Consider the following 16771-nt stretch of genomic DNA (forward strand, 5'->3'; position numbering starts at 1 on the left):
AACAACACCGTCAACACCGTAGAGTGAATGAACCGGTGCACGTCCTGTGGAGTTGACGAGATATCACTGAATGGGGAATGGCCCTGCAGTTTCACATGAGCACGATATATGAGTAGTAACTTATGCGCAAATCAAGATTTCACAATTTGCTAGAGGATGATACCAAATGATCTAAAAAATGCCAATGTCGATCGATATATTACTGCTTCGAGTCAACGTAGATATCATAACAAGATGGACGATAAAACTGAAATACCTGCGGACATTCACTAATGTCCCTAGCAGCAGCAACACGACAGACCGTTTCCATGTTCCCCAGTGTCTATTTGAATTGCTACTGGTTGATGTTGCTGTTGCGTATTGGGATCCGGTGAAAGAGATCTATGACAGTCTTCATCGCGTATCAAGGAGTCATCACTTCCAGGAACGCCCGCTGTAGTATGAGACTTTAAATTTAAGCGTGAGACACCCAAGAAACATTTATAAAAATGAAAGGGTGCACCTGTTGACCCTGTACAGAAGGAGCGTCGACGACAGGTGGCGCCGCATGAGAGGTCATGCGGGTAAATAGGTGTCGTAGGTGAGTTTTAAAGGTGGTAGCGGCAGCGAATGGCGGCGGGGCGATGGATAGTACAGGTGAGGGAGCTGAATGAAGGGTTCTCGTCATAGCAAGCCTGAGTCTTTTGAGAAGGCCAGGGCGCTGTTGAGGTTGTGGCTGGGAAGTTTGAGAATGCTGTAATGACGATGTGAGAGAGAAAAGAAGGATCTGCTAGTGCACGCACTTGATGCATTCCGTGGACGAAATCGGGTTCTGTATCATGTCCATCTTGCTCTTGCCCCGGAATCTCCTCCTGCATGCAGGTCAGAAGTGAACGGGTTGAAGAAAAATATACATACAGCAAGAATACCATCTTTCATATCGGGTGCACTACATCGCTCCTTGAATTCTGAGTGGCATGCGGGTTAGTATGACAGCTGTGGATGACATGACGGAAGACTTGCCGTTGGACCAATCCATATAGCTGGCCTTCGCAGTTTCGTCGATGGTCTCCATCATGTATTCGAGTGCTTCAAGGGCTTCATCGGGTTTACCTGCGGAAAGGAAAGCCTGGCACCGTTTCTGGTGTGTAGTGAGCAACGAGGACTGGAAATCCCAGCCAAAGAGCTAGACAAAATACTCAGTTATGTAAAGTATTATGTATACATCATCTTAACGCACCACAGTCAAGTCCTCGTATATTAAATGAATGTTTTTCGACGACAAAGCGCCCGAGGTGACAGCGGTAGTGAATTGGCCAGCGGCGTCGTCGTAACGTGCATCACCCAAGGCTTTTATTCCGAGTTGAACGCGTAGATATGTCTATTGTGCAAGTTGCAAGGATCAGTGTCGATGGACAAGTGTAGCCCATGATACTTACTTCTACGACACGGTGCGCGTGAGGATCGGTATTCGGACAAGCTGCAGCGAGCTCTTTAATGAGCAGCATTGCTTCATCGTGTTGATCTGCATCGAAGAGTGCGATGGCCTGAGACACCAGATGAAGCAGAAATCTTGCAAGACAAATTGAACTTACCTTTATCAGGAGAAGGAAATGGTCGGTGGCTGAATCTTTGTTCGTGAACATGGATGCGACGTCGAATGCTATCCTTGCCTCCCGCACAAGGCCTTTTCCGCAGAGGGCAAGACCTTTGGAGATGTAACCTGTCAACGAAGGTTGAATGCTGATGGACTATGTCGCAAATAAAAGTTGGCCTTTTTGTAAGGGAGGTATGATGGGTCAGTTCATCTCACCTTGATTGCATCCTCAAAGGCGTTGTCCCAGGCGTGTTTCCGAGCCATAATGATTGAGCGATTGGCATATGAAGTAAAGTCGTTAACGTCGGTGTGGATATCTTGCGTGAGTAGCTCCTCAGCATTAGACAGGTCTCCAGTTACACATGCGTCGCGGGCCGTCGTGATAACCAGGATCTGCAGGAAGGATGCTCGAATTGTGTTATGAGAATTGAGTATGAAAACTTGCCTTGGAATGAGCATTGCTGGGTACTGCCCACTCTGAGACCTGATTATTATAACCTCCGCCGAGGATGTGCTTACCATCCATAGAGAACGTGACGCATGTGGGGTATGAATACTGGAAGATAGCGATAGTTCGTCGATCTGAGAGCCGCCATAGACGGACATGCTTGTCACCAGATGCAGAGGCAACGAGGGTGCCAGCAGGATTAATGGCAATGGCGTTAATACGATCAGCATGGCCTTTCCAGGGATGACCGACCTGCTGCCAAGTTGATGTGTCCCACTCCCGAATGGTGGGATCATATCTACTGCCTGCTGAAAGAAGGCGCGTGCCATCGGGCGTCCACACGAGTAATGCTGTGTGCATGTGAGCCTTAAAAGATGCGACACATTCCCTTGTGTCTGAATTATGAATTTGGATATCGCCATATGTTGCGATCGCAAGAAGTTCACCAGAAGGTGAATATCGAATGCAGTGAACCCAAGCACCGCACTCGATTGGTTCTCCTTGCATCTGCCATGTTTGGGTACACCAAAATTTCACCGTGTCATCATGTGAACCAGTGGCAAGCACCGTACCATCAGGAGAAAAATCCACCGAGGTGATCTGCTTAGAGTGGGCTTTGATGGGTTGGATGAAAGATTCTCCGGTTTCTCCGTGCCATGCGGTGAGCTCTCCATTTCCATCACCACTTGCTATTATTTGACCATCTCGTGATACCGTCAACGCCCACACCCCACCGCTATGGCCTTTCATCTTCTTTAACACAGCACCTGTCTTCAAGTCCCACAGACGAAGTGTATTGTCCTCTGAGCCCGTAACCATTCGTCGTTTATCGGGGAAAACGGCGACTGCCTGTACGGTCGCCTCATGATCTTCAAAAGTTCGAGGAGGTATGGTACTTGGAATGAGGTTCGACATTTTGATGGCGTTTGAGCACGATGGAGGGATTGTAGTGTCTTTTAAGGTGCGGAGGTGCTTGTATTGTGCGGTTTTATGCTGCTTCACTAGCCTTCTCGTTTCCATAGACGCCCAAGACACGAGGCAGTTTGCTCGGATTACCGTTACAGCATGAATGCCCCCTGCAGCTGAGTCACAACCTTCCTCGACAGCAGCGTGCACATGCGTCTGACCAAGCTTCCAGAACATACACCCCCACATCCGATGGCGATAGTGCATTTTCTACTTCCCGGCCCTCGAATCGGTTTGAAAACTATCTTAAATAGATTATCCACCAATATCATTGTTTCTCCAACAGTACACTTTATCATATAACTTGTCCAAGTGCACACAGCTCACTACACTACCATGTGCTCATATCGTCGATCCCCGTGATCTGCCATGCACCAGCTGCTATAGATATTATACCAAGATCGACGATAGAGTTGAAGTATCCGAAAAACACCCACAAATCCGCTACAGGTCTTCCCGCCTCCATGTTTGTCAGGGTCTATATGTACGCGTCCTCTCACCACTATATTGATACACATGAATAGCAAGAAAGGAATGACCACCACGTCCTGAGATTCGATAGCTTGGACAGTTATGTGACTATGTATGAGGCAATGCGACGGGTATGAAGCTTGTAGGGAAGCCATAAATCTTCAGTCGATTAACATAAGTAGTACATGCTTACAGTCCAACTGACAGATACAAATACGAAAGAAAAGCAACCTACTACTTTTCACGACTCAAGTCCAGTTGCAGGGCAGTGTTGGGCATCACCAGCGTGTTGCCTGGGGGCATATACCACCCGAGAGAAATTGAGCAGGTTCCAGAGGAGAAGCCGTCCTTCGGGACCTACAATCCATCCCTCCTCGTTCAGGCTGGAAAGAGCTGGGTTTTAAGAATCTTGCATAAAGGAGGAGGCGAAAGATCAGCGAAATGAATTAAAGAAAGTATTTGGATACCTTCACAAGGGCTTTGTATCATCCCTTATCCATTGCTTGAAGCTCCGCCCTTGTAGGGAGCCTGCAAACGAGGCAACAACTGCTATTCTACAGCGAGAGGAACGTTAGTTAAGAAGCGCGACAACACGTCCTCCAACAAAAGATAAGTCAACTACTTGTGACCAATGTCATCGATGTAGTACTCATATGCAGGTACCCCATCTATGGACCGATACGCGTGCATATATGAAACCTAGACTGCACGAGTATCATCTCTAAATCACAAATGTAGATCAAACCGCTCAGAGGTCCATAAACTTTGAAATAGAAGACAATCGACTACAATATTTCCATGGTTCTGACGTCCATCAGGTCTCCGACAGAAACTACATCCTTGATCTGTCCAACGATATCATGATCCGTTACGATCCTCTTGTATTCTCCACTGCGCTGCTGCGCTAGTAAAAATGCACTGAAAGGCTGCCCAAGGCGAACAAGCAACCGCAATGCTCGTGATTCTAGGTCAAATACGTCCTGTCTTCCAGGAGAACCACCAAACGAGTCGTCTGACGGAGAAGAAGGCGGCGTGCAACAATCCTCCTCGTTCTCCTTATTGTTTTCATAGTCAGATGGTTCTACGGATTCAGGCGGTTCTGCAAAGTCAGGAAGCTCCAGGAGAGACCGATCCCAGGGACGGACAAGGACAAATTTTTGCTCGATCGGCCTTGCCGGCCAGAACTGAATCAGGGTCTCTGCGGTGGTGATAAACAAGTCCCGAAGTCCATCTGCATTCACTCTATACTTGAAGTGAGTGTCTGGAGCTGGGCTGGGTACCCGTCTGATTTCCCTGATATTGAATGCAATGCAAGGTAGATGTAGTCTTTGTGCTGCGAAGCGAGGAGCGCTCGTGTCCCGAAGGAGGGTATAAAGACTCGAAGCAAAACCCACAGCTTCTGTCTTTCGCAGAGAAGAAACCGATGACTGAATTTCATCTTCGGGGAGAAGTGGTAGTTTGTATGGTGGAGCTTTGTATGAAGTGATGGAGGCTGGCAGACAGCTATTGAACTCTGATGCTTTTCCGACCCAATCGAGGCCAGTGATGTCGCCGGACCGAGCCACAATCTCCTGCAGGAGCCGTCCAAGCGCCGTGTCCAGCTTCTCGCCATAATCTACAGGCAGGCGGACGCCAAAGATACCGAACAAGGAGTATGCGATGTCTTCCTGACGCGTGGTAATGCGGGTTGATGCCCAATGAAGTTTTTCCCGGGCGCTGTTCATACCGGGACGAAAGGCCGCGACAGCTAGTCGGTCTATGCCTGTCCCCTCCTTTAACTCCTGCATTATTGCGATGGAATCCTTGTGGTTGGTAGTATGGTCATTATGATAAAGAGTCCAATCGCTCTGATAAAAAAGAATGACTTTGGGAGCGACGAATTCTTGAACTGTCCATCCGCGCGTGTTCCAAGCGCTTTTTGAAAGTGCGCCAGACTTTGACGATGGGTGAACGTCAGACAGGTAGACGATCGTTAGCGCGGAGTGATGATACCAGACGAACATAGAGTTAACCGATTCGTGAAGTTCGACGTTGTTGCTCTTATCGATGCAGCATGTATCGCTCCATGCCCACTTATACCCCGCATCGCGAGCAGTTTTGCAGAACGACCGCAGCTTCGTCATGCCGCCAATATGATCCAGCTCCGAGTCATATGCGCCCTTGCCCTGAATATCCTGCAGCAGCGGCTCTTTCCCTTCCCACCTGTGTGACAGCATGGCATATTGGAAGTACCTCTTCACCACTTCTTCGATGTGCTTCATGTGCAAGTCTCCATGCGTGATCGTTGATGACACAATCTCCTTGTACTCTGTGCTCGTTTTAAAGGCGCTTATCTGCGTCTCTCGATCACATAAGAGACCGGTGGTGGTGTCTAGTACACGCAGCGGGGCATTGTTAAATTGAGCATCAATGACCCGTTGAATGACACCTTCTACTTCGGAGGGTTTCAAATACTGCTGGCATAGCTCTGGGGAAAGAGTTAAACATGTTGACAAATGTGTATCAGAGGCTTACTTTGTGTCTGAATGTCGGGTGCATTGTCCAATTTTGAGAGCATCGTTTGGAAGGCCTGAATCGCTTCATCATAGCGCCGCGCACCGTGAAGCGCTGCATGCTTCAATTTATATCCATTATAAGATAAAGGGTCGATTTCAATGACCTATGTATCGCCACAGTGAGCATTGGTTATGGGATTATAGCTGCCATCGCACCTCCTGTGCATCGAGAAGTGCTTCCGTCCATAGCATTTTTCCCAACTTTGCCTTACTGCGATTTGCGAAGACGGAATGAGATGCAGAATTGGAGTTGATTATCGCCGAGTATAGGCGAATAGCCTTGTCATAATCGCTCGCAGCGAGAGCAACATCTCCGTTGGCAGCACAGAGCACGTTACATCGCTCCATGAATTCTGAGTGAAATGAGGGTGAGTATGATGACCCTAGGTGACATAAGTAAAAACTTGCCATTGGACCAATCGAGGCAGCTGGCCCTCGCAGCTTCATCAATGGCGGCTATCATGTCTTTGTGTGCTTCAAGGGCTTTATCAGGTTTGACTGCCAAAAGGAATGCCTGGCACCGTTTCTGATGTGTCGTTAGCAACACGGACTCGAGGTCCCAGCCGAAGAGCTGAAATAAAACACTCAATTATGACAAGCATTATGTATGCATCATCTTGACGCACCACGATCAAGTCCTGGTATAGAAAATGAATATATTTCGATGAGAAAGCAGTGGAGTTGACAGCGGCAGTGAAGTGGTCAACGGCTTCGTCATGACGCGCATCATCCAAAGCCTTGATGCCGAGCTGAACGCGTAGATATGTCTATTGTGCGAGTTGCGAAGATCAGCGTCTATGATGAAGTGTAGCCGCAGGATACTTACCTCCACGGTAAGACGCGCAAGAGGATCGGTGTCCGGACAAGCAGCAGCAAGTTCTTTGATGAGCAGCAATGATTCCTCATGTTGATCTGCATTGAAGAGTGCGATCGCCTAAAATATATAATAAAGCAGAGAGTATGCGAGATGATTTTGACCTACCTTTATCAAAAGAAGAAATTGGTTGGTTTCTGAATCTTGGTTCGCGAACATGGACGCGCCATCAAATGCTATCATTGCTTCCCAGACAAGACCTTTTCCACAGAGGGCGATACCTTTGGAGATGTAACCGGTCAACGAAGGCTGAATGTTGATGGACTATGTCACGGATGAAAGTTAGCTGTGTTGTAAGGGGGGTATGATGGGTCAGTTTATCTCACCTTGATTGCATCCTCAAGGGCGTTGTCCCAAGCGTGTTTCCGAGCCATAACGAATGAGCGATTGGCATATGCAGTAAAGTCGTTGGCGTCGGTGTGGATATCTTGCGTGAGTAGCTCCTCAGCAATAGACAGGTCTCCAGTTACACATGCTTCGCGGGCCGTCGTGATAGCCAGGATCTGCAGGAAGGATGCTCGAATTGCGTTATGAGAATCAAGTACGGTATGGAAACTCGCCTTTGAATGAACATTGCTGGGCACTGCCCACTCTGAGATCTTGTTATCGTAACCTCCGCTGAGGAGGTGCTTACCGTCCATAGAGAACGTGACACATCTCGGGATGAATGAATGCTGGAAGATGGCGATGGTTCGTCCATCTGAGAATTGCCAGAGACGGACATGGTGGTCCACAGATGCAGAAGCAACGAGGGTACCAGCAGGATTGATGGCAATGGCATTGATATGTTCCGTGTGGCCTTTCCATGGATGACCGACCTGCTGCCAGGTTGATGTGTTCCACTCTCGTATGCAACTAATGTCTTCTGAAAGCAAGCGTGTGCCATCAGGCGTCCAGGCAAGTGTGTGACCTGTGAAAGATGCGACGCATTCTCTTGTGCCTGTATTATAAATTTGGATATTGTCGCCAGTTGTTGCGATGGCAAGAAGTTCACCAGAAGGCGAATATCGAACGCAGCAGGCACAGAATCTGACAAAATAGTTGTAGTCAGAATTGATTGGATCTCCTTGCATCTTCCATGTTTTGGTACACCAAAGCTTCGTGTTGTCTGAACCAGTGGCCAGCACTGTGCCATCCGGAGAAAATCCCACCGACATGATCATTTTGTTGGAGACTTTGATGGGTTGGGTGATGGATTCACCAGTTTTACCGTGCCAGGCGATGACCTCTCCACTTGCATCACCGCTTGCTATTATTTGACCATCTCGTGATACCGCCAATGCATACACCTCACGGCTATGCCCTTCCATCTCCTTCAACACAACACCTGTCTCCAAGTCCCAAAGACGAAGTATCTTGTCGCCTGAGCTCGTAACTATCCGTCGCTTATCGGGGAAAACTGCGATTGCCTTCACGGACTTCTCGTGATTTATAAAAGTTCGAAGGGGCGTGGTACTTGGAATGAGGTTCGACATTTTACTGGAGGTTGATAGTGTTGAGCGCAGTGGTCGATGGATTGTAATTTGTGGGCGTCTTTTTCTAAGGTGCATGTATTGTGCGTTTCTATATTACTTCACCACCCTAACTAACTCGGTCCCATACACGCCCCAAGACACGAGGCAGTTCGCTATCACCGTTCCAGCAAGAATGCTCCCTACCAGTCATAACTGCCTTCCTCGGCTGCACTGTGTACATCCCACTCATGTCTCCACAGCTTCCTGTAAGGTATGTCCCCTCCCAAATGCAGTCACTCCTTCCCGTCGCTCGAATGTAGCTGAATAGGGAAAGCTGTTTATGATAGGTTGCCGCATGAATATCGTTGTTTCTCCAATAGTCTTCGGAGTGCAACTTGTCCGTATATAGCCTCCTGCATCAATATCACTGTCTCACCATAGACATGATTTCCAGATTCTTGATACTAGTCTACAACAAGTTCTAAGGTAAGGGATGGCAGAAAAGACTTGAAATGTTGTTTGAGAGTTGTGATACTCGCTTGATGTTTCGATAGGGCCCAGGATTGGGTCCATGTATAGCGTGATTGATAACATAAGATTTCTGAACGCTGCAGTTGCACTGCAATGACATGTCAATAATAAAACGCAGGCTCGGGTAGCTTTGGCTGGAGTGAGAGCTCACCGATGCTTAGTAGTGTGTACTAGACAAATGGCATACTTCTGTGGTTCAGATCGCAACAATAATGGCCCTCATGGGCATGGGAAGGTGATTGGCGAACGAGACTGACTGGAGCTAGGGATGGCTGAGAAAATAAAGATGAGCGAGGAGCAACGCGCTGGAAGAAAGGGTGTGATAGATTTTAAAATGATGATTTGGATTAAACGCGTATTGAAAGATGGGAACTGCTCCATTATCAGAAGCAATAAACAAAAAAATTGGTTGCATCTCGTGCATGCGCAAAATCTTGGAAATGGATGAGATAAGTCGTCTTGATTCTTCATGCCCAAGGTCCAAAAGACAACAATTACAGAATCAATCATTTGCACTGATAACTGTATTCCCGCAGTGCTTGCTAGCAGCACCTTCACATCGGGACGGAAGTATCAAAAGGGAGTGCATTCCACTTTATGAACCACCGCGTGTTGACGAGGGACTAGTGTCAGCAGCAGTAGTTAGTGGACGAGATAGTGTTCATGGAACTATAATGTAACTTGGACGTGGTCTCATTAATGTAGCACACTTGAATGCGATCAACATCCCTTGATTCTGCCAAGTTCTGCCACCCCCAACGCTACTGAACCATAGAGTACACTTTCAATAGGACATTAATCGAAAAAAACTGCATCCTTCTTTAGGTCTGCTTGAAGAGAGTCTATGTAACAAGTTGACGCTGCGAGCAAGAGGCTGTAACAGGTGAAATTAAAATACATCAAGACTCCCAGAGTCGCCGTCAAGAAGGGAAAATTCCCATTACGATGCATGAAGAAGCCTTTGTTCGCCTGTGAATTCGAGCCCAGGAGCGACCCTTATGCGCATCAAAATGAAATACAACATTGTAGCCAATGATTTGTAAGGCGCAAAGTAGATTCTAGCATTTCAATCAGCATCAATGGTCATCAGCGCCCGGCCAACCCCATGAAACGAGCCTCGTTGCTCCGTCATGCCACGACTCAACCCTGCGGCTAGCTAGTGTGGACATCGTAGAACCACGAGTGCCAACGAAGCCAGCTCCATTCGACTGAATGATAGCGTCGATGAACACCGGATGCCTGGTAACAGCCACAACTTTTAGCACCAGAATGAAAAAAAAAATGGCGTTTAATCGACCCACCATTTCCCATAGATTTCCTCTGTCCGCTCTGCTCTATAATCTACCCACGTCCACCCCAACGCCCTAACCTCTGACCACCATTTCGGGTCTCTTTCGTCGCTCGTCATGATAACATGTGTAACATCGATCCCTTTGTGTGTACGAAGCTCTTCTTGCACCTCGGACACCCTGCGCGCAATGACAGACAACGGGGCAAAGCACTGGTCTACAGGAATCTGCCCGCATTGCTGGCTGAAGTCACCATGCCGTATGTGGACGGATATATACTATCCAAAGTTAGATCTGTAAGCAACCTATAATCGAAATTTCACTCACAGGAGGTGTTGGTTCAATTAGTGGTGGTACATTCATAGCGTGCCGAGCATGCGCATCGGCAATCTGTTCCATACTGGCAGTCCATCGCATGTGTTGGCCTACAAATCTCCATGCAGGAGAATAGTCTAATTCCCATTCCCATGTATGATAGGCGCCTACGTAGTAAAGCAAATCGAAGCATAATACGTGATCATCCGGGGGAAGGGAAACCTGATGGTGAGGAGAAGGACGATTCTTTAATGATAAGCTCAGGCTATTCGAGCGAGCTTCGGGAAATCCGAGTGATGCGAGGGGCCAAAAGGATGCGTGATTGTCATGTTTGCCACTAGGAGATATGAGCTCGACCCAATGTGGGGTTCGCGTCCACGAGATATCTGTGATGACCATGCGTTTAATAACTGAAGAGGGATGTTCGAAGTTGTCTCACCGAGTTTGAGTACGTCCAGGGAGGGATTTAGCCGTGGTTCAGGACTCTCTATGTTCTGTTGAACGGTTTCCCAGACAGTCCAACAACCAAGATCATCGAGAACCTGACTTTCCGGGTCCTTTACTTCGTGCCACTGAAGCAAGTGAATGCCTATGGCTTGACTAAGTCGAGGGACGTCAAACACTTCCCCGAAAACAAATGGAGGTGCGCTTGGGTCGATATGATTAGAGAGGAACTTTGGGATTATGGGCATGCGCTCCGTTATGAGAGCGAGATAAATCAAATTGGCCTAGTTTTTGTGAGGGACTGGGACAGCGTCGGAAGTGAATGTTGACTTACATAGGTTATCACGTCATTCGCTAACAAATAATTGTGATCAGTGGTTTAAGTGGTGATTGGTTGGAGTTGACGTACTCCATCCTGCTGAACCCCACGAAGTAATGTACTTGGTGTCGTTGCGAAGGTTATCTGGGACCAGTAGTATGATAAGACCCAAGGCTTGGACGTTTTCAATGAATACTGACCTCGAAAGCGTTGGGTTGGTGGGCCTTGGACATACAGTCGTGAGTCGAAGATAGTAGATTGCGTGGGAGTGCCGTGTATGTCCAGTCTATCGCTTGATGAGGGCTTGAGTAGGAAATTTCCAAAGCTGAACAAAGAGACAGCCGTCAGAGCTGTGCAGATCGTCTTGAGAGACAGCTTTCTGCCTTTGGAAAAGAACATGGGAATATTGAAATAGGTATTCTGGGTGGTCGTACGTGTCCTATCTCGGGTTCTCTCCTTCCAAGCACTCGTCTGCCTGTCTGCTCGGTTCATGCAATAGTAGAAGAGAGAGAATTTCTGTGTTTACTATGATCTACTGCAGCGAACAAGTGAACCTGTCAAGACTCGGTGCCCTGCAGACTGTCGCAGCTGGGGTTATTATGAAGACGAATGGTCCGCTAGAGCCGATCAAGTGTGCGGCCATAACTGGTGGACACTTGATGCGGCGGCCTGATGGGCTGCCATTTTGGGGTGCTTGTATGTACATGTATGGAGGCATGCAACCGCATCATTTTTTTTGCAGATCACAACCGGAAGTTCCACAATATCAATGTCCCAAGCCTTTCTGTGCATAGTACGCTTGCATATACATTGTATCACTGTACATGCTACCGGTCACACCAGAGGGCACGATAGTACTTTGTACTTCAACAGATAATTATTACATAATAGGTGCCTTCAGGTATATAGATTACTATAGTCGCCATAGAGAGTACTTGTAAGTCTGTACGTGACATGTCCCTGCACTCCTCCCTTGAATATCACTCGTCTGTTAAACTGCAAACTCCCAGTCTATAACTTCGCCCTCACTTCTTTCTCGCTAATCCTCTTTCACTTGACAGTGCCAACATTAATTCAAAAAGTACATTTGTCCCAGCTGGATGTGCCCTCAGAATTGAAGGAGCACAATCAAACCGATGCGGCCCCAAGAGCAGTTAGGTGACATAATCAGGGCTGTCTTTAGGTTTGAAACGAATCCTTCAACAGAAAGTACTCTTGGATGGCACAACTGACCCTCGTTGATCTCAGCGGGAGTGTATCTGTCACATTATCATCGATATGCTCAACCCTCCTAGATGGCAAGTTTTGAAGAAAGATTACTGATTTTGGTATCGGAAAGATATGAGAACAGACTGGGTTAGCTAATTCCATTCGTGTATACGCGTTTCTCAGACAAAGCCAACGTATTTGTGGGCACCGCGCAATACAGAGTTGCTATAGAGTGATGAGACAAGTAAGAGGTGCGCTTAGCTCAAATTAGCGAGACGACCCTAATGAACACTTTCTTTCCTTATTATTTGCCATCCATCAGGAAAACCCTCCCTTGTTAGATCGAGCCTTCTCACCGTCTGAACGTGTCCTCTTCCACGCGCGCGTCGACGCTCAATCACTGAACGTCGTGGTAGTGAAGTGTGTCTCCCGATTAGCGCGAGTCTCACGAAGACGAAGATGTGGTAGCTGGTGCTTACGAATATGCAGCTGTTATGCGTAAAACAGAAGCAAGGTGGTCAAGGGGAGCTCGAGAAGTCAGGTCGTGTTGAAGACAGTAGATAAGGAGCACGAAAAGTGGAAAGGAGAAGGTGCGAGATGCAAGCAAGGACTGCAGAAATGTGATCGAGAGTACAGAGCTGAAAGGCGAGCGAGAGTCTGTTATTCTGACTGTCAGTCTTTTCACTTTTGTTCCTTGCTTTACACTGCTGATCGTGCATGTCATAGTCTGATAGATCGGGCATATGCCGCAGAGACGAACACCTCCCTACGATGTGGGCGGAGAAGATCAGCAAGGCTCTCGTTCGGCGAAACGCGCATCTCGAGACACGGACCTAGGCATGGAGACCGGAATCAAAGTAAATGCACCATCGTGCACATCTGAGTTTATGAGCTTGACGACTTGTGTTGTTATACTTTTCATCACTGCGCAATTCGGTAACGATTGGTCTAATTGGTATTGGAATTGGTGTGCGCGTGCAATCTGTATTGCTTACTTGAATTTAGGATCAGGATATCGGTATTTTTGTGCAGCAGTGCTTGTCGTGCTGTATTTACGGGGATAGATCTGGGTATTGACTCTGTGCGTGGTTTGTTCTGTACTATATGACTCTGTGTTAAAGGCAGTGATCTATGTAGGTCGGATCTAGGTTCCTCTTTGGAGTTCTTTGCTGAATGGATCACGATAGGGGGTCGTCACAGCCGTACGTACGTACAATCAATCGATGATATCGATAAAGTCTTACACTGTCTTTCATACACCATGACGACCATTCACTATAACCGTTTTATCATGCATGTGCACTCGCCACAGCCTTTCCGAGGTTCCGCATTCTCGGGTTCAATTAGTCGTTAAGTCGGCGGGCGTAGTCCAGACGTTTGGATTTGCCTGACGGCGGCTGTGTCTAGCATCATGGTGTCAGACTCGGACTCTGATGTAACAATGAACCTCACGTACGATGATATACCATCTCCTCGATGGCTTTCATTGGGCAATCCATATCTGCGGCCTTTGAGAGTCTGTGACAAGGATATATTGAGGTGAATTTGAATATGTTCAACGCTATGCAACTAATACAGTTTGGATTATAATGTGACGGCGGTACGGTACGTCCAGATCTTCTATCTAAATGATCCATCATGGTCTCGATGCCATCTTGATCTAGGGATCGCATTTTACCTTCACAAGGTTTGGATATATGGGAATCGCGGGAATCCCAACTAGGATGTTGCTGCCTCTCTGGCTGTGCAATCTGGTTCGACCATCGCATCAGCTCCACAATAATGCAATGCAAATCGAAGATGAGATGCTCACCATTTCTAGCATCCTTATGATAGTCCGGTATCCAAAGCAGAGTGCAGCAAGGTGCACATGAAGCGACAAATTGCCAGAGGACGAGGAACAGGCCGAGATAAAACAGTGAAATATGTGTTCGCACTTGCCGTGAGTTTTCTATTTACTCCGTGTGAATCTCCCTATTTCACGTGTTGATAGTACCTGGGAAGATCTGTCATGATCCTTGGCCCTGTGCTGCCAAGGTAGGGATTTTGATAATAACAGATCGGCAGTATTGGATTGATGGACTGATGCACGTGCAGCAAGACCCCTTGAAAGTTGAGAATGGCAGAACCGGGTAAATAGTCAGACAGTTCTAAAAGTTATTCCATCTTTTGCTGTGTTCAATCATCCCTCAATCTCTTTTTGGTGATCCAAGCGCTGGATAGTGGTATATCTAGCGCAAATGTCATTGTAATATATCCATCACACCCTACCATCCATCCTCCAACAATATGACCGTAGTCTCAAATGACCCTAGTTCGTGGCTATGGATCACTTCGTGGCGCATTTCCAGCTACTTTGTAGGTTCGTGGCAGTCAGATGTCGAGGCTGATGTCTCGATCTAACCTTGACTGCGATTTCGTAGTTGCCGCCTCTGTTGGAGTGACGTATGATTGGGGTGAGCATGATAATAATGGAAGAAGTACTGATGACTTACAAATATCTCTAGCCCTTACACTTGGACAAGAGGTATGTTGATGCTATGACCGGAACAGCCATCTTGCTAAGAAAGGTTTTATAGGTTGAATTGGTTTGGGTGAGCAGCCACGCCAGGATTTAGAAGAACAACATTCATTTGCGACAGAGGCAACGTTGGTCCCTGATGACCGTACTGTATCTGAGTGTATGTGGCTTGCATCATAGTAATTGGCAACTCTTGCTTACTCAATATCCTCTAGGTGCGCTATCTTGGAATATCATTTGCTGTGTATGTTTGAAAGGCTCTCTGCCATCGTCGCGCTAATGAACCGTATATCACAATCAGCTTGAACATACTGAGTATGTCTTCTCATATGCACTGTATTCGCTTCTTCTGACCTGCGGCATACAGTCAATGTTCCGACGATCTTTTTGACAGACGCAGTGAGTCTTTTGTACTTGTGTTTGCTATTCCCTCCAATTAACTACGGCACGCTGTAGAGGTGAGTGTGATTCTTGACCAGCTTCTTGGTTCACTATAATGACCACCCTAGATGTGAGTTTGTCTAGAGTGTATGATCCATCCAAGACTGATCACTAACCGGATTCATCAGGCTGGAGTCTGTATATCACGGTGAATTGGATGTATGTCGTGATATTTCCAATGCTGCGAGGTGAGCTTTGCAGTAAGATCGCAGTGATATTGACACTGAATCATGTTGCAAGTCATCGTGATCACTCGGTTACATGCCATGTATCAACAATCCAGAAAGATGCTGATATTCCTCATTGCCATCTTTCTGGCTGATACCATTTTCAACGTAGTGGTCTTCGTAATGTCAACGAGGCATACTTCAGGAGGTACGCTTAATTTTGGATGAGCAAAAATGTGCATGGCTCATCGATGAATACTAGAGGAATACATTCTCTCTGGCACCTATGACTGCGCAATTACCTATAAGGACAATTTCCTCCTTCTAGATTCTATGACTTGGATATTCGGCACTGTGTGGGAGGTCATTGTACTGTTTCTCGCAGTCTGGATTGCTGTAAAACACTTCCGTGAGCTGCGCCAACATTCGACAGGAGGGGTCATGGAGGACTGTTTCACGGTATTAATAAGATCCCACGTGTTTTACTTTTTGAGGTGAGCTCTAGATATCGATATAGTTCCCTTTTTCCGCTGAAGGATCGAACATGCTAGCTTTCTTGCCGTTTCTTGCCTCAACCTCATGGTTTTTTCTCCAGCGATCTCTGTGGTATGTGCATTTGTCTGATCTCTCCATGCGACCACAGCTCATCATTTCTATAGAACCCAAATGTCCTCAGAGTTGATTTTTATTATGGTACACTCCAAGTGTTGACGGTCGTGCAAATGTTTGTGCTCGGACCACGCCTAATCCTTGGCATTCGAGACTATACCGCTAAGCTCGTGACCGACTCCGATGCAGCAACCCACATGACCTCAATCGCTTTCGAGGAGCGCGTGCATATATCGACTGGTAGTGGCGTGTAGCACGGGAGAAGTTAACGGTTGCTTGGTGCTTGCAGGGAACATGAGAATTTAGTGCTGTATTCATTTTCAGTTTCGTCATGCCATGCTTATTTAGTCATTCGATGTTGCACAGTGGATTCAAGGAGACGTACGTCTGGGAATAGTCTTCGTCGTAATATGTATTTATGTATGCTAGTCATCTTCCTCGAGGAATACGTAGAAAGTGATCCGTTCAATACTAGCCTGATATTGAAGGTGATCGGAGCTCCCTCATCAAGTACGATAGCGACAGACGTTGTGAATGTGTATGCGGGCTGTGGGATGCTTTAGTAGGCCCATCGTTCTCCAT

At 47.1% G+C, this 16771-nt stretch overlaps 5 protein-coding genes across 5 annotated transcripts; 2 read left to right on the top strand and 3 right to left on the bottom strand.

The window, feature by feature from the left end:
- Nucleotides 1–174: 174 nt before the first annotated feature.
- Nucleotides 175–3395, bottom strand: EDB93DRAFT_168397 (WD40-repeat-containing domain protein). The gene is made up of 11 exons (XM_041455569.1): nt 2022–3395; nt 1788–1969; nt 1575–1704; nt 1419–1526; nt 1220–1360; nt 1003–1165; nt 898–947; nt 783–851; nt 503–733; nt 257–446; nt 175–205 (listed from the first exon to the last, which is right to left on the bottom strand). The coding sequence occupies exons 1-10, from the start codon at nt 3195–3197 to the stop codon at nt 279–281; spliced, it is 2418 nt and encodes an 805-aa protein (XP_041301395.1). The 5' UTR covers nt 3198–3395; the 3' UTR covers nt 175–205; nt 257–278.
- Nucleotides 3396–4085: 690 nt separating this feature from the next.
- On the bottom strand, nt 4086–8735 carry EDB93DRAFT_168427 (uncharacterized protein). Its single transcript, XM_041455570.1, has 10 exons — nt 8092–8735; nt 7451–8016; nt 7217–7393; nt 6999–7154; nt 6843–6950; nt 6643–6783; nt 6425–6587; nt 6173–6369; nt 5976–6120; nt 4086–5928 (listed from the first exon to the last, which is right to left on the bottom strand). Exons 1-10 carry the CDS (start codon nt 8438–8440, stop codon nt 4247–4249), a joined length of 3684 nt encoding a protein of 1227 aa, XP_041301396.1. The 5' UTR covers nt 8441–8735; the 3' UTR covers nt 4086–4246.
- Nucleotides 8736–9951: 1216 nt separating this feature from the next.
- On the bottom strand, nt 9952–11641 carry EDB93DRAFT_1256626 (uncharacterized protein; the record flags this gene model as incomplete). The annotated part of the gene is made up of 7 exons (XM_041453975.1): nt 9952–10114; nt 10177–10442; nt 10492–10865; nt 10919–11207; nt 11258–11277; nt 11333–11386; nt 11443–11641. The coding sequence occupies 7 exons, from the start codon at nt 11639–11641 to the stop codon at nt 9952–9954; spliced, it is 1365 nt and encodes a 454-aa protein (XP_041301397.1).
- Nucleotides 11439–14492, top strand: EDB93DRAFT_1268263 (uncharacterized protein; the record flags this gene model as incomplete). Its single annotated transcript, XM_041454278.1, has 16 exons — nt 11439–11938; nt 11985–12035; nt 12162–12179; nt 12304–12400; nt 12635–12702; nt 12793–12871; nt 12959–13041; nt 13088–13122; nt 13186–13418; nt 13457–13532; nt 13573–13584; nt 13639–13657; nt 13807–13990; nt 14030–14056; nt 14288–14393; nt 14445–14492. Exons 1-16 carry the CDS (start codon nt 11770–11772, stop codon nt 14490–14492), a joined length of 1305 nt encoding a protein of 434 aa, XP_041301398.1. The 5' UTR covers nt 11439–11769.
- Nucleotides 14493–14588: 96 nt separating this feature from the next.
- On the top strand, nt 14589–16569 carry EDB93DRAFT_168473 (uncharacterized protein). The gene is made up of 13 exons (XM_041455571.1): nt 14589–14813; nt 14875–14907; nt 14959–14978; nt 15031–15045; nt 15094–15132; nt 15188–15216; nt 15274–15287; nt 15340–15375; nt 15542–15601; nt 15654–15788; nt 15843–16074; nt 16132–16186; nt 16240–16569. Exons 1-13 carry the CDS (start codon nt 14741–14743, stop codon nt 16441–16443), a joined length of 945 nt encoding a protein of 314 aa, XP_041301399.1. The 5' UTR covers nt 14589–14740; the 3' UTR covers nt 16444–16569.
- Nucleotides 16570–16771: the final 202 nt, after the last annotated feature.

This window comes from Suillus bovinus (genome assembly GCF_016758785.1).
Source record: "Suillus bovinus strain UH-Sbo-P2 chromosome Unknown EDB93scaffold_130, whole genome shotgun sequence".
NCBI lineage: Eukaryota > Fungi > Basidiomycota > Agaricomycetes > Boletales > Suillaceae > Suillus > Suillus bovinus.

Excerpts from the sequence above, each read along its gene's own strand:
- EDB93DRAFT_168427 (XM_041455570.1), bottom strand. The coding sequence starts at position 8,440 with ATGCACCTTAGAAAAAGACGCCCACAAATTACAATCCATCGACCACTG. Across the intron at positions 7,155-7,216 it reads CCCTTGAGGATGCAATCAAG|TCCATCAACATTCAGCCTTC; the intron begins GTGAGATAAACT and ends TCCGTGACATAG. Across the intron at positions 6,951-6,998 it reads AATTTCTTCTTTTGATAAAG|GCGATCGCACTCTTCAATGC; the intron begins GTAGGTCAAAAT and ends TATATATTTTAG.
- EDB93DRAFT_168397 (XM_041455569.1), bottom strand. The coding sequence starts at position 3,197 with ATGCACTATCGCCATCGGATGTGGGGGTGTATGTTCTGGAAGCTTGGT. Across the intron at positions 1,705-1,787 it reads GAGGATGCAATCAAGGTGAG|AGGTTACATCTCCAAAGGTC; the intron begins ATGAACTGACCC and ends ACCTTCGTTGAC. Across the intron at positions 1,166-1,219 it reads TATACGAGGACTTGACTGTG|CTCTTTGGCTGGGATTTCCA; the intron begins GTGCGTTAAGAT and ends TATTTTGTCTAG.
- EDB93DRAFT_168473 (XM_041455571.1), top strand. The coding sequence starts at position 14,741 with ATGACCGTAGTCTCAAATGACCCTAGTTCGTGGCTATGGATCACTTCG. Across the intron at positions 15,133-15,187 it reads TGACCGTACTGTATCTGAGT|GTGCGCTATCTTGGAATATC; the intron begins GTATGTGGCTTG and ends AATATCCTCTAG. Across the intron at positions 15,376-15,541 it reads CTTTTTGACAGACGCAGTGA|GCTGGAGTCTGTATATCACG; the intron begins GTCTTTTGTACT and ends CGGATTCATCAG.